The sequence below is a fragment of the Numenius arquata genome, chromosome 30 (assembly GCF_964106895.1).
Source record: "Numenius arquata chromosome 30, bNumArq3.hap1.1, whole genome shotgun sequence".
In the NCBI taxonomy this organism is placed as follows: Eukaryota; Metazoa; Chordata; class Aves; order Charadriiformes; family Scolopacidae; genus Numenius; species Numenius arquata.
In genome coordinates, this window is record NC_133605.1 from 30,551 (window position 1) to 46,415 (window position 15,865).

General features: G+C 53.2%; 1 protein-coding gene across 1 annotated transcript; it reads right to left on the reverse strand.

Moving 5' to 3' along the window:
- Positions 1–10,529: 10,529 nt before the first annotated feature.
- Positions 10,530–13,935, reverse strand: LOC141476353 (myosin-6-like). The gene is given in 8 exon segments (XM_074165026.1): positions 10,530–10,581; positions 11,165–11,276; positions 11,418–11,516; positions 12,262–12,297; positions 12,300–12,384; positions 12,468–12,576; positions 12,688–12,715; positions 13,908–13,935. Coding segments are annotated over 8 exon segments (549 nt in total).
- Positions 13,936–15,865: the final 1,930 nt, after the last annotated feature.

Consider the following 15,865-nt stretch of genomic DNA (forward strand, 5'->3'; position numbering starts at 1 on the left):
CTAGTCACCTCAATTTTAACGTCATCCGATTCAACCAGGATGGGCTGGTATTTCACAAACCTGGATGGGGAAAGCCAGTGATCCCCTCTCTGTTCTAATACAGTGGATACCGAATGTGAAACCAATACCGTCATCTTCTGGCCCAAACCACATTTCTGGGCTTCCTCAATATTTAGTATTATGGCCGCTACTGCTCGGAAACATCCTGGCCATCCTTTACTTACTTCATCTAATTGTTTAGAGAAGTAAGCTATGGCTCTTTTGTAGGCTCCCAGCCGTTGAGCTAGAAGTCCTAGAGCTATTCCTTGTTTCTCGTGAGAAAAGAGCCAAAAAGGTTTGGTTACATCAGGCAAGCCCAAAGCCGGGGCTCTCACGAGCTCTTTCTTGAGTATTTCAAATGCATTCTGGGCTTCTTTGGACCATATCCATTGAGTGGGATTATTTTTCAAAAGTTCATATAAAGGTTTTACTATCATCCCATAGTTGTAAATCCCTAATCAACACCAACCCATCATTCCCAAAAAAGTTCTGAGTTCTTTTACCGCCCAAGGGAGAGGGGTTCTGCAGATGGCTTCTTTTTGTTCCGTTCCCAATTCCCGTTGTCCTCCAGACAGCTCGTATCCCTAGTAGGTTACTTGCCTCTGCACCATCGGAGCTTTCTGTTGAGAAACCCGATATCCATTTAATCCCAAAAAGTTTAACAAGCTAACAGTCCACCGGGTACAGTCATGTTTTGTTTCGGTTGCTATCAATTGATCATCCACATACTGTAAAAGGGTTCCATTTTTGGAAGGAGGCTTCCGTACCTCAAGCTCCTGTGCTAACTGATTTCCAAACATTGTCGGACTGTTTTTGAAACCTTGGGGTAACACTGACCGGGTAAGCTGGGTTTTCCTACCAGTGGTAGGGCTCTCCCACTCGAAGGCAAACAACTTTTGACTTTCTTTGGCCAAAGGCAGACAAAAGATTTAAATAGTCGCTGGACACCGTGTTGTTTGGTTGTTCTCCTGGCTGTCTTATGTAAATTCCTATATGCTCTATGTACTCCTCACGATGCTGGATTCGGGGATACAGAGGATCCAAAGCCCCCTTTGTTCAAACTGAAAAAGAGATATTGGCAGCGTATGAAAGGGTTCGAGCTGCTCCAGGAGTGGTTGGTACAGAAGCAGAGCTCCTCTTAGCACCTCGACTGCCGGTGCTGGATGTCCAAAGAAAGGGTCCCTGCCACACATCGTGCAACTGATGCCACGTGGAGAAAGTGGTTTGCCCTGATCACAGGGAACTCGAACAGGAAACCCCAGTCACCCTGGAATTCTGGAAGTGATCATGGACTGAAGGCAAGGATTTCTAATGTCACCAGAGGAGGAGGTGACACACGCGGCAGAGGCTCCACTCTATGAAATACTACCAGAACGTGAGAAGACATGTGCCCTCTTCACTGATGGGTCCTGCCGGATTGTGGGAAATGTGGAAAGGGGAAGGCGGCCTTGTGGAGTCCTACACAAAAAGTTGCAGAAGCCACTGAAGGACAAGGTGAATGGAGCCGGTTTGCAGAGGTGAAAGCCATTGAACTGGCCCTAGCCATTGCCGGAAGAGAGAAATGGCCAGTACTTTCTCTCTACACCCATTCATGGATGGTGGCAAATGCTCTGTGGGGGTGGTTACGGCAGTGGAAGCAGAGCAACTGGCAGCGCAGAGGCAAACCCATCTGGGCTGCTGAACTGTGGCAAGATATTGCTGCCCGGGTAGAGAATCTGGTTGTGAAAGTACGTCACATAGATGCCCATGTACCCAAGAGTCAGGCCACTGAGGAACATCAGAACAACCAGCAGGTGGATCGAGCTGCTAAGATTGAAGTGGCTCAGGTGGATCCGGACTGGCAACATGAGGGTGAATTATTCATAGCTCGATGGGCCCATGACACCTCAGGCCATCAAGGAAGAGATGCCACGTATAGATGGGCTCGTGACTGAGGGGTGGATTTGACCATGGACACTATTGCACAGATCATCCATGAACGTGAGACGTGCTGCAATCAAACAAGCCAAGCGGTTAAAACCTCTCTGGTGTGGAGGACGATGGCTGAAATATAAATCTGGGGAGGCCTGGCAGATCGATTCTATCACACTCCCACAAACCCATCAAGGGAAGCGCCATGTGCTCACAATGGTGGAAACAACCACCGGATGGCTGGAAACATACCCTGTGCCCCACGCCACCGCCCAGAATGCCATCCTGGGCCTTGAAAAGCAAGTCCTGTGGCGACATGGCACCCCAGAGAGAATTGAGTCGGACAACGGGACTCATTTCCAAAACAGCCTCATTGACACCTGGGCCAAAGAGCACGGCATTGAATGGGTCTGTCACATCCCCCACCACGCACCAGCCTCTGGGAAGGTCGAAGGGTACAATGGGCTGTTAAAAATGACACTGAGAGCAATGGGTGGTGGGACTTTAAAACATCGGGATACACATTTAGCAAAGGCCACCTGGCTAGTTAACACCAGGGGAGCTACCAACCGAGCTGGCCCTGCCCAATCAAAACCCCCACGTGCTGTGGAGGGAGATAAAGTCCCCGTAGTGCACATGAAGAATATGTCAGGGAAGGCTGTCGGGGTTAGTCCTGCCTCGGGCAAAGGCAAACCCATCCGTGGGATTGCCTTTGCTCAAGGACCTGGGTGCACTTGGCGGGTGATGTGGAAGGACGGGGAAGTGCAACGTGTCCCTCATGGGGACCTGATTTTGGGCAAGAATAGCCGGTGAATGAAACTGTATGATGTTAATTGCTAAATGACCCTGCCGCTGTACATCTCATTTCTATAACTGCTCTTGGTTGCACTACAGCAAGAATCACCCAAACTAATGGACTCTGATGAAAAATCAAGTAAAGTGCAGCGGTGACGGCATCAGAACTGACCTCAGCAGCTGGCACCCAGCAACTTCGTCGAGGTCTACATCTTCAACCCATGGACCGTGGCATAAAACATCAGCAGCTACAGCTACAAAACGTTCTCCCTGATCCTGGCACCAGCCATTCCCAAGGATGTCATGGCCTTTAGGGGGTTAGTTGAGATTTTGCACTCACAGCTCCCCGCCTGCACCCACGGGCCCCAGGGCACCCCTTCACCAGCTCCCTCTCCCCAAAGCTCCCCGCAGCCTCCCCCGCAGCCTGCGCTGCGCACTCCACGGGTCGCCCCGAGTCGGGGACAGGGCCACTACCAGCAGCAGGAATGGCAGCAGGGAAAGGAGGGCTTTGCTCGGGGCTTCGTCTCTGCTCATGGCCCAGGGGAAAACCAGGCAGGAGAAGAAGCAAAGCCCTGAGTGTGGGGACTTGAAAGGTTCAAGATTTTGCCTCTTGCGTCGCTGTGGCCTGATCCCGGCTCATGCCCCGTGAGTCCCTTCCCTTTCCCTCCAGCAGGAAGGGGAGCAGAAGGTTTCCTGCTGCTTTGACGGCATCACGGCAGGGGTGGGTCACCTCAGAGCTCAGGCTTCTGCTGAGGACCCCGTTGCTGCTGGGGACACCGCTCTCCAGCAGCCCATGAACCCCGCTGCTGCCCAGTGCCGTCCCCTGCGTCAGCGGGACCCCTCTGTGCACAGGGACCCCCTGCCCCCAGGGCGGCCGTGCCAGCACCCCCAGCCCCCTCCAGCCCCGGGAACCCCCAGCGAGTGGAAACCACAGCTCTGCAAACGCCGCGGGTGCCCAAGGAAACACAGAGAGAGCTTGGGTCTGAAAAACATACATACAACTCTTTATGAACAACAAAACAACTTTCAACAACTGTTTACAACACAACAACTCTGTAAAACTATTTCCAAAAAAAAAAACCCAACCCTGTAAAACTAACAAAACACCAACTCTCTAGAACTATTTACAGCGCTTCCTCTTCATCCCTCCTCTTTCTCGCCATCGGTCCCCACAGCTCTGCTGGCCCTGGAAGCAAAGCAAGTGGCAAGGCCGTTTGGCTAACGAGCAGCGCCTGGCCCAGCAGAGCTGGGGCTTCCTGAGCCGGCTCAGCGGCAGCAGCTGCTTGGGCTGGGGCTTGCCCCTGACGGGCATTCTATGGCCACAGCCCTGGGACACGCTGGGGAGAGCGGGACTCTGCCACCAGCGCTGAGCCCCGTCTGGGCTCCGGCTTAGACTTGGGTGTCCCGGCCCCAAGAACCCGCTCCCGTCCCAAAGCGGACGGGGGCTCAGGGCAGCGCGGTGGGGGCAGTTGTGCCGCCAGGACGAGGGCACCGGGCTCCGTGTCCCTGCAGCGGGGACCCCCCAGCCCCAGCCCGGTGGCAGGAGACCCTCCCTCCCTGCGGGCAGTGGGTGGGGAGCACGTGCCTGTGCTGCTGTTGGGGGGTCTACATCCATTGCCTCCTCCTCCTCATCCACCTCCATCTGCTCCTGCTCATCCTCATCGATCTCCATTGCCAGCTCCAGCTCGATCCACTCTTTTACACTTTGGGCAGCTGCCTCTGCAGACTCAAGGGCAACTTGGCACATCCTAAGCCCAGAGGCAAGCACAAAAGTGCGTTGGTCCTGCCCTGGCCAGCCAAGAGGACCCGTGGAACAGGGGTCTCGCCACCCGGGGAGAGCCGTGGGGTGATGGGACCCCTGGGCACGTCCCCAGTAGGAGCTGGCTGGACCTGGGCGACTCCTTGGCCACCAGCACCCACCAGCAGTCGAGGGCCACTGCTTGCAGCTGCAGGCTCCTCATTTTCTTCTCCTTCCTGAGTTTGGGGTGTGTCAAGGTCTTCTGGATCTGCCGGAGCAGAGAGGAGAAGGGTGAGCGGCCCTGCTCCCTGCCCCGTGGGGCCTGGGCACAGACCCCGGCCCCGCAGGCGCAGACCCCGGCCCTGCGCCTGCCTGGGCGCCCAGAAGCTCCTTACTCTGTGCAGCCGCCCTTTGGGCTCAGCGCTGCTCTGGGGGCAGGGCTCGGCTCCCCCGGCTCCAGCCTGGAAAGGGGCAGAGGAGGCACCGGCTCAGGCTCCGGGCAGACCCGGCTGCTCCCGGCGAGCATCCCTGCGGCACCAGCCCGGGGCGCCCTGGGCTCCCCCAGGGACGTGTCCCCCCACGCAGGGATGCTCCATCCCAGCAGGGCACGAGCAGCCCAGGAGGGCTTCTGCCAGCCCCTGGCCTTGCAGGGCTGGGGGGAGAGGGCGAGCCCAGCTCCTGGCTCCCCAAGCTCCCCAGAGCGGGGTCCCCGCCCCATCCCACCCCATCCCTGCGGAGCCTTCTCCATCCTGCCTGGGCACTGGGGGGTGCCCACCTCCGTGGAGCGGGGCCGTACCTCTGCCAGCACAAGCGACCTCTTCCTGAGGGCCTTCATGATTCCCAGAGTGCAAAAGAGAGGGAGGAAGGTGGTTTTGGGAGCGGGAAGGGAAGGGCTGGGTCGTTGGTCCAAGGCACCAGGAGCAGGGCAGAAGGGCTGTGGGGCGCAGGGCAGAAGGCTGCGTCGTGCCCGTCACCAGGCACTGGCAGTTGCAGATGGAACACGGGCCATGGCAACGGGATGCGCAGCGGGGATGGGGACGAGCCCCCTTAATGGGGGGGCAGCTTAATACGTACACCCCTCCAAAGTTAATAATCCCAACACATTTCGCTTCCTTCCTGTCCTAAGCACTTCTCCCCAACCATCCCATCACTGATCAAGTGGGTTTTGCCCAGAGCCTTGCAGACTGTCTGTGGGACGCCGGGGCAAGTGGTGCCCGTCCTTCCCAAAGAGGTCTGGATGTATGGAAATGCCACGGGAAAACCCAGCCCCTCCTCACGGACAAGTGCCAGCCCAGTCTCCAGGCAGCACCTGTCGGGCCTTTGAGCCACCCACCCCTCCCCATCCTCCATTCCTTACGTCTCATCACACGGCAGCTCTTACGGGTCAGGAGGTGACCAGCCAGAACAAAGACCCAGCTTTTGTCTCATGGAGAAAGCTGGAGGGGCTGCTCCAGCTCTGTTCAGCCTGGGCTTTGGCGGTCTCTGTGCTGAGATCCTTTCTCCAGGGCTCTTTCTCCTCAGACCAAGAAGCCCTGCACCAACCCTTGCTCTCGCCGCTGCGGGGAGGGACAGTGGCGACTCCCCCTGGGGACCGCTCTGCCACGTGTCCTTTGGGTCCCCTCGGTCCGGAGCGGGGAGGCAGGTCTATTGTGGAGGCCCAGGATGGTGCAGGGGAGCAGGTTCCAGCAGCCGGTGCCAGGGCTCACCCAAAGGGAGCTGCAGCAGGGAATGGGAAAAAACGGGGCGGGAGGAGATGTCCCTGAATCAGGGCCCTTCACCCGCTGTGTAAAATCCAACCAACCTGCTCAGTCGAGAAATTTGTCTTTATTTCAGTTCTCCAGCTAACCCAGTTTTCTCAATTGAATTTAACCGTTTCCCCAGACTAATTACATATTGTGGTAAATAATTGTCACCTAATTGTGTAAGATCTCTGGCATACTGCAATTGCTAGGGTCTTCCACACAGAATTTCAAAAGGGCCGATTCCTTCCTTGGACCTTGCCTCGGTTCGGATCCTTAGCAAGGCCAAAGGAAGTGCCTGATCCCAGTGCAAATTAACCTCCTGACAAAGTTTAGCCAATTGTTGTTTTATCAGATGGTTCGTTTTCTCCCCCTGGCCGCTGGCCTGTGGGCGGTATGGAGTATGTAACTGCCAATCCGTTCCTAAAATGTTACTGACTTCTTTGACCACATTAGCACAAAAATGTGTAGCCCTACCTGACGATATGGCTGCTGATACTCCAAATCGTGGTATGATTTCATTCAACAATACTCTTGTGACTTCTCTGGCTTTGTTAGTTCTGCAAGGAAAAGCTTCTGGCCAACCTGAAAAAGTGTCTGTCAATACTGGTAAATACCCGTACCCCCCTTTTCTTGGCAGTTCGGAAAAATCTATGTTCTGTTTTTGCCCTGGACTGTTACCTTTACCAATTACTCCTCCATGTGTTTTGTTCGTTGTATTTGGATTCTTTTTTAGACAGATTTCACATCTTTCTGTGACTTGCTTCACTGTAGTGTATAAATTGCGACTCACCAATTTCTTATTTAATGGCTTATACAAAGCATCTGCACCCCAATGGGTTTTCTATGTTCATCCAGGACCAATTTCCATAGTACTCCTGATGGTACTATTACTCGTCCATCTGGAATATAAACCCACCCATCATCTCCCTTACTTCCCTCCATATCGTTAATTAAAATTTTATCCTCTTTTGAGTACTCTTCCAAATTTAAATCACAATCAGGAATTTGAAGCTTACCGTCTGGAATCAAAGCTGATATTACTTCTGCCATTTCTGCCGCCTTTCCGGCCTCAAGATCTGCCAATTTGTTACCAAGTTCCTGGTCAGTATTACCTCTTTGTGTCCTTTACAACACACGATAGCCACTTCCTCTGGGAGTTTCACAGCTTCCAGCAATTTTAAGATTTCTTCATCATGTTTAATGTGTTTTCCCTGGGCAGAAAGGAGTCCTCCTTCCTTCCAGATAGCACCGTGAGCGTGTAAGACTCCAAAGGCACATTTCGAACCTGGCCAGGTATTTACTCTTTTTCCTTTAGCAGCTCTCATGCTGGAGTTAATAAGGCAATCATTTCAGCCTTCTGAGCAGATGTTCCTGGAGGTAATGATTTTGCTTCAGTTGCCCTTTTGGTGGTGGTTACAGCAGATCCAGCCTTACGCTGGCCTTGCTTTACGAAACTGCTTCCATCCGTACACCAGGAATCCTCTGCGGCTCTTCTTTAGGTCTGGCTGGCTGGAATATACTGCTTCCATTGTCTTTAAACAGTCGTGTTCCACTGGTTCTGGAGCCGTCCCACCGAGAAAAGATGCCGGATTCACAGTGTTAGTGGTGACAATATCCACATCACCCTGCTCTACCGGTATTGCTTGGTATTTCAAGAATCCAGAGGGAGCAAGCCAATGGGCTCCCTTCTGCTCCAGTACTGCAGAGACTGTACGTGGCACCATCACAGTCATTTTCTGGCCCACAGTGAACTTAGGAGCTTCTTGTATGTTTAGGACTACGGCTGCAGCTGCCCGTAGGCATCCGGGCCATCCTTTACTTACGTCATCCGACTGTTTGGAGAAACAGGCCACAGCTCTCTTACAGGGGCCTACTTGTTGTGCCAGCACTCCCAAGGCTACTCCCTGTTTCTCACAGGAAAATAGCCAAAAGGGCTTGGATACACCTGGGAGGCCTAGGGCTGGTGCCCTCATCAGTTCTTTCTTCAATTGCTCAAAGGCTTTCTTCGCCTCCCCTGTCCAAATTAGTTTTGAGTAGTTCTCTTTCAGCAGCTGGTACAACGGTCATAATTCTATATCCACAGTCTGCACCAACCTGTCATTCCCAGGAAAGTCCTGAGCTCCTTTACTCTTTCTGGCACGGCTGTGTGGCAGATGGCTTCCTTCTGGCCCGTCCCGAGCTCCCTCTGTCCTCCGGAGATCTCAAATCCGAGGAAGGTGACTTGCTCTTGTATGAGCTGAGCCTTTTGCTGAGAGACCCGGTACCCACTGAACCCCCAAAACTGTAACAGACTTACAGTCCACTGCACACAGTCCTCCTTGGTCTGCGTAGCGATCAGGAGATCGTCCGCATACTGCAACAGGGTTCCCGTGGGAGATGGAGGATTCCAGGCCCCTGGTTCTCAAGCCAGCTGATTCCCGAAGATGCTTGGGCTGTTCTTAAAACCTTGTTCTTAAAACCTGTCCAGGTTAATTGTGGTTTTCTACCCGTTTCGGGGGCTTTCCCATTCAAATGCAAATAGCCTCTGGCTCTCTTTAGCTCAAGTCAAAGAGAAAAAGCATCCTTTAACTCCAGTGCAGTAAACCATACCTGATCGTTTTTCAATTTGGTCAATAGGGTATCAGGGTTTGCAACCACTGGATGCAAATCCTTCACAATTTTGTTTATGGCTCTCAAATCTTGTACCAATCGAGAATTTTTCCCATCCGGTTTCTTTATTGGTAAAATTGGGGTGTTATACTCTGATTCACATTCTATTAACAGGCCATACTGTAGGAATTTATTGATAATCTCTTTTATCCCTTTGCGGTCTTCCAAACATAAGGGATATTGTTTATCCCTTACCGGGCTAGTTCCTGGTTTCAATTTTATCATCACTGGTTCCACATTTTTGGCCTTACCCGGTCCTTCGGAAGCCCATACTCCTGGATATACCTGGTCCAGAATTTCTTTCGATATTGCATTCTCTCTGTTTACCTGTATTAAAGACAGACTCAACATTTTAATTAGTTGATTTTCTTTTATTTTGGATTCTATACCTCCCTTGCTGAAAATAATTTCTCCTCCCGATTGCTCCAATAAATCTCTACCCAACAGAAGTTCTGGAGATCTAGGCATATACAAAAATTTGTGTGTTCCAATTTGTTTTCCCATTTGATATTTAATCGGCTGCAAGAAGAAAGCTTTTTCGGTTTGTCCAGTAGCCCCTGTCACAGTCACAAAGTCTTTATCTACGGGTAGTAATTGTTGGTTTAAAGCAGAGTAAGAGGCCCCCGTATCTATCAAAAATTCAACCTCTTTACCCTTGTTCCCTAGCTTTATTTTAACCACTGGATCCACTAGGGTAGATTCCCCAGGTCTCTGTCATTCGAGTTCAGCTACAGCCTCCGGAGATTTTTGATTTGGCTCCGGACGTTCCCTTTTCCAATGCCCTAACTTGCAAAAAGCACATTGATTATTTCCTAACCCCGGACAGGGTTAGGAATAATAATAAATAAAAAAATTAATAATAATAAGTAAATGATGAATAAATAAATAAATAAATTCCTTGCTTTACAGTATACAGGGCAGACCAATTAACTGACCTTGGTATTGCATTTTCTAACCCAAACTTCATCCATTCCTGGTAGCGTTTCAAATCTTGGTAGTCCCCGTTATCGTTGGGGTCCCACCCGGGTTCAACCAATGGAACAATCATCTACATTTCCTGGGAGGGTCCTCGCAGTAATTAGTGCTTGTACTTGAGTCCGGGCTGCTTTTAGCACTAACTGGTTTTCCGTTTCAGTCATGGAATCTATTCTTTCTTTAGGTCCCTTATCTTTCTTCTCGAGTGTTTTTAAACTTCTCTGCCCTATACTCCATGCTGAAAAACAAGGCTCCATTTTCCCTTGCTCTCTCTTTTTCTCTTTTTCTAATGCCAACGCCAACGGATCTTGTGGAGCTACCTTTATGCCACATTCTTTCTGCCACTCCGGATGATTTTGTAGCGTGAAAACCCTCTCAGCATACATCACCTCATCCCACTGCCCTTCTTGTCTCAAAAACAACATCGATTGTAACAGAGTGTCATAATCTAGTGTACCGTGAAACGGCCACCTCTTCCCATAGTGGAGTTTATAAACCGGCCACCACTCATTACAGCATTTCATCAGAGTTTCTCTGTGAGTTGCCCCACCCGGGGGGACTCCCATCCTTCTCCAGTGATGTAAAACACAGCCCAACAGGCTCCTTTGATCAATACCTCCACTCTGCTGTCCTCCATCCCTACTGGTCCTGTGTGTCTTCTGTCCACCCGCAGAGAACCCTTATTCATCCACCGACGTCAGAACGATGCTCCCACGGAAGCCAATCATCACACTCGGAACAGCGAAGACGCCACTCAGCAGTTATCCACAACTTTTCAGCGCACCTTCGGCGCTCACACACACACACAGGATGGCAGCGATTGTCAGGATGTAACAGACAACAGTCCTCCAAATAATAAAACATTCAGATACACCCTGGACAGAACTCACAGTTATTTCTACAACAAAACAAATAAGATATCACAATAACACTCATTGACACAGCAGCGTAATACGCAACACCGTTCCATTTACCACAAACATTTAGGACTAAGACAAGAAAAGACAAAACCAACAATAACTCCTCACAACCGAGACCTCCTAAAATTCTTGGTCAATTCCACCTTTACAACCGAGACCTCCTGACCAAGCGGGGACTCTAACCCTCAAGCGGGGAGGGATAGCCCCCACCCACCCATGGTTTCTCCCACCTATCCATGGTCTCCTCCAGCCACCCATGGTCTCCCCACCACCCACGGTCTCCTGCATCCACTCACAACCTCCCCCAACCACCCATGGTCTCATCTCCTCCCCACCTCTCCCCCTCCCCAGCCACCTCCCCTTCTCCTCAGCACTGGGATGCGTGTCCCACCCACCTCCAGCTTACGTCGGTGGCCAAGAGCTCCTTGGCATCATCAATGGAGACCACAGTCACCTCTCCTTGGGAGACGTACCGGTAGTCACAGGGGTTGGTAGTGGTTGGCATCTCTGCCAGGTGGTGGCCCGGGATGGAGACACAGGGTCACCAGAAGGTCCCCAAATTGTCCTCGGTGGTTGGTCCCAGATTGTCCTGGGTGGCCCCAAGAAGGAGCATCCGAGCGTGGGGACAACCTTCCGCCCCCCCATCACCCAGAAGCTCCAGCTTCTTGTTGGAGAGGATCTGGTAGAAGATGTGGCAGTTCCTCTTGGTTTTCAGCTGGAAGATGAGGCGGGACTTCTCCAGAAGGTCTGGGGTGGGGATGGAGAGAAGGTGGGGGGAGGTCGGGGTGGATGGGGCCACAGGGAGATGGGTGGTGGGATGAGGAGGTGGAGAGATGGAGAGTTGAGGAAATGGTTGGATGGAGGGATGAGGAGATGGAGGGATGAGGAGATGGTTGGATGTGGAGATGGGTGGATGAATGAGGAGATGGAGGGATGAGGAGATGGTTGGATGAGGAGATGGTTAGATGAAGGGATAAGGAGATGGAAGGATGAGGAGATGGTTGGATGGAGGGATGAGGAGATGGAAGGATGAGGAGATGGTTGGATGGAGGGATGAGGAGATGGAAGGATGAGGAGATGGTTGGATGGAGGGATGAGGAGATGGAGGGATGAGGAGATGGTTGGATGGAGGGATGGTTGGATGGAAGGTCCAAGAGATGGAGGTGGAGGGTCAGATGGACGGTGGGATGAGGAGATGGTGATGTTTGGGTGGTGGGAGGAGGAGCTGATGGACGGTGGGATGAGGAGATGGTGATGTTTGGGTGGTGGGAGGAGGAGCTGATGGGTGGTGGGATGAGGAGATGGTGGGTGATGGGTGCTGGGACTCCCCCGAAGAAGGGCTGAAGGTGACCACCTACTCCATAGACGTCACCCCACAGACTCAGCCTTATAGACCCCACCCCATAGACATCGCCCCACAGACCCCACCCCATAGACCTGTGCCCCAGTAGACCCCCACCCCATACACCTCGTCCCATAGACCCCACCCCACAGACCCCACCCCCCGGCCCTGCCCACTCACGCAGCAGGAGGAGTTGTTGTTGGCAACGGTTTTGGCATTGCCGAAGGCCTCCAGGGAAGGGTTGGCCTGGATGATCTGGTCCTCCAGGGTGCCCTGGTGAGGTGGGGGGACAATGGGGCAAGGTGGGGAGCAGTGGGGGTTGGCCATGATGGAGTGGGCATGGCCTGAGGCCCCACCTTGCTGCTATTGGCTGCCTCCTTCTTATGGTAGCCAATGGCGGTGATGCTGGCCAAGTATTGGATGACCCTTTTGGTGTTAACTGTCTTCCCTGCCCCGGATTCTCTGCTTGGGGGGCAAGTTGGGGGGCAGTGGGGGGTGAGGTGGTGGAGAACATCTCAGGGGCTTCCCCGCCCTACCCCCACCCCCCCGAGGCAGCGACGGGGGGGCAGGGATTACGTGATGAGGATGGATTGGTTCTCACGGTCTGGTGGGAGGAGAGAGGGGTCAGGTGGGACAAAGATATGGGGAGAGGTTTGGGGTCTTGGGCTTCTCCACCCCCCAACTGAGCACCAGGTTGGTGGGACGAAGCTATGGGAGATGTTTGGGTTCTTGGGGTCTTGGGTTGGGGTTGTTGCGTTGTTTTGGCATCAAATACCCCCAAATTACCCACCAAATTAGGGTTATTGTGATTTTATTCTGTAGTTTTGGTGTCCAACACCCCCAAATAACCTCCCAAACTGGGTCAACTTATAGTTTTGATGCCAAAGAGCCCAAAATAACCCACCAAATTGCGTTGTTTTGGGTGGTTTTTCCTTATTTTGTTGTCAAACACCCCCAAACCACCCCCTAAATTGGGTCATTTGGGCGTTTTTTTGACTGTTTTGACACCTGATAACCCAAACCCACCCCCTAAATTGGGTCATTTTGGGGTTACTTGATTGTTTGGCCCGATTTATGGCCAAGTCGAGGTTGATGGGACCATGATGACCTCATCAAACCCCAATTTTCGGTCATTTTGACCAAATTATGGCCAAGTCGAAGTTGATGGCTGCCATGATGACCTCATCAAAGCCCAATTTTGGGCCATTTGGGGCTTTTTCGATGGATTTATGGCCAGTTTAGAGGTTCCTGATGGTCCTATGGATCTTTAGGTGCCTCCCCTCACTGTGGGGCGTGCTTGGGCGTCACCTATAGGGCGAGGAGGAGGGTGATGAGGCATTCGGGGGGGGATTTATGGCCAAGTCGAGGTTGGCGGCTGCCACAATGAGCCGTTTTGGCATCTATTCTTGACTAATCAGAGCTTCTTGAGGGGGTCCCCCCCATCTCTAGGATTTTGAGGGATTTCAGTGCCTTTGGGGTGGTCCCAGTGATTTTGGGGGACACCCCATGCTCTTCTTATTTTTGGGCCAGGAAATCCCATTTTTTGGCCAGTAAACCCCATTTTCGGGGGGGAAATGCCAGTTTTCAGCCCAGTAAAGGCCATTTTTGGGGGGCAAAGCCTGTTTTTACCTCACCCACGTCGCGACTGACTGAGAACGACACTTCTCGCCGTGGGCTTTGCCAAAATGACTCCTTCGCCCGTTCCCTAAAGGAAACGGCCACACGCTGCTCTGTAGGAGGGAAGAATCCTCACCAAAGAGCCCCCAAGATACCAAAGCAGGACTCCTTTTGCCTACCTCCACCACAAAGCCGGGTTTGCGCCATTTCCCGCCTTTCAGCCCCATCCGTCCTGTTCCAAAAATCCCTCTTCCCAAGGGCCGCCCCCCCCGCCCCTCTCCCACGCATGCGCAGTGCGCACAGCCCCGCGCCGCCCCTCCCTTCCCTTCCCGCCCGCCCGGTTCCAGCCGCAGCGCCCCCGTCACGTGACCCGAGGCCGCGGCCTGGCGGGAAGGGCCAGGGCGAGAGATGCCGGGGGGGGGACAGGGAACCCCCGCTCTTCTCCTCATCTCCTCAGGCTGCGGGCGGCCGGAGCCCCCCCTTCCCCTCCGGAGTGGCCCCGGCCCTGGGGCAGCCCCCGCCTCCCTCCTCTCCTCAGGGAGAGTCCCCAGAACCCCCAGCCTGGCCCTCGGCCGCCTCCTGCCAGGCTGGGAGTGGCGCTTCCCTCAGGGAGAGCCCCCAGATTGCCCCAGTCCCATCTCTGGTGTGGCTCCGCAGCCTCCTGCCAGGCCAGAGAAGCCTTTCCCTTAGGGATGGAAGCTCCCTCACCCCCAAAACCGGCCCTGGGGTGTCCCTGCAGTCTCCTGCAGGGCTGGGAGTGGTGTTTCCCTCAGGTACGGATTGCCCAGACTCCTCCAAAGCCATCCCCAGGGTGGCCCCACAACCTCCTGCGAGGTCTGGAACAGCCTTTCCTTTATGGAGAGCCCCCAAACCCCCGCAAAAGAAGGGGGTGAGCAAAACCTCCACCTTGGACTTCTGGAGGGTGGACTTTAGCCTGTTCAGAACCCTGGTTGGGAGGGTCCCTTGGGAGAGAATCCTGCAGGGCAAAGGGGTCCAGGAGGGCTGGACGCTCTTCAAGAAGGAAATCCTAAAGGCCCAGGAGCAGGCTGTCCCCATGAGGCACAAAATTAAAGGGCAGGGAAAATGGCTGGCCTGGATGAGCAAAGAGCTTTTGATGGGACTTAGGGAAAAAAGGAAGGTTTACCACCTTTGGAAAAAGGGACAAGCAACTCAGGAGGAGTACAGAGATCTTGTTAGGTTATACAGAGAAAAAATTAGGAAGGCAAAAGCCCAGCTGGAACTCAACCTGGCCATTAATATAAGGGACAACAAAAAAAGTTTTTATAAATATGTCGACAAAAAGAGAGTCAGGGAGAATCTCCATCCCTTACTGGATGCGGGGAAAACATTGCGACCAAGGACGAGGAGAAGGCTGAGATACTTAATGCCTTCTTTGCCTCTGTCTTCAATAGTCGGACCAGCTACCCCCAGCGTGTTCAGCCTCCTGGGCTGGAAGATAAGGATGGAGAGCAGAACAACCCCCCCATAATCCAGGAGGAAGTAGTTAATGATTTGCTTATGCACCTGGACACGCATAAGTCCATGGGGCCGGATGGGATTCACCCAAGGGTACTCAGGGAGCTGGTGGGAGAGCTCACCAAGCCTCTCTCCATTATCTATCAACAATCCTGGTCAACAGGAGAGGTACCAGATGACTGGAGGGTGGCCAGTGTGACGCCCATCTACAAGAAGGGCCGGAAGGAGGATCCGGGAAACTATAGGCCTGTCAGCCTGACCTCGGTACCGGGAAAGATCATGGAGAGGATCATCTTGAGTGAGCTCTCACAACAAGTGCAGGGCAGCTGAGGGACCAGGGCCAGCCAGCATGGGTTTATGAAAGGGAGGTCCTGCTTAACCAACTTGGTCTCTTTTTATGACCATGTGACCCGCCTTCTCCATGCGGGGAAGGCTGTGGACGTTGTCTACCTGGATTTGGTGAGGCCTTTGACACCGTCCCCCACAGCGTTCTCCTGGAGAAGCTGGCAAATCATGGCACAGACAAATGTCCTCTTCACTGGGTAAAAACCTGGCTGGATGGCCGTGCCCAGAGAGTTGTGATTAATGGGGTGAAATCCAGTTGGTGGCCGGTCACCAGTGTTGTCCCTCAGGGCTCAGTTTTGGGGCCAGTCTTGTTTAA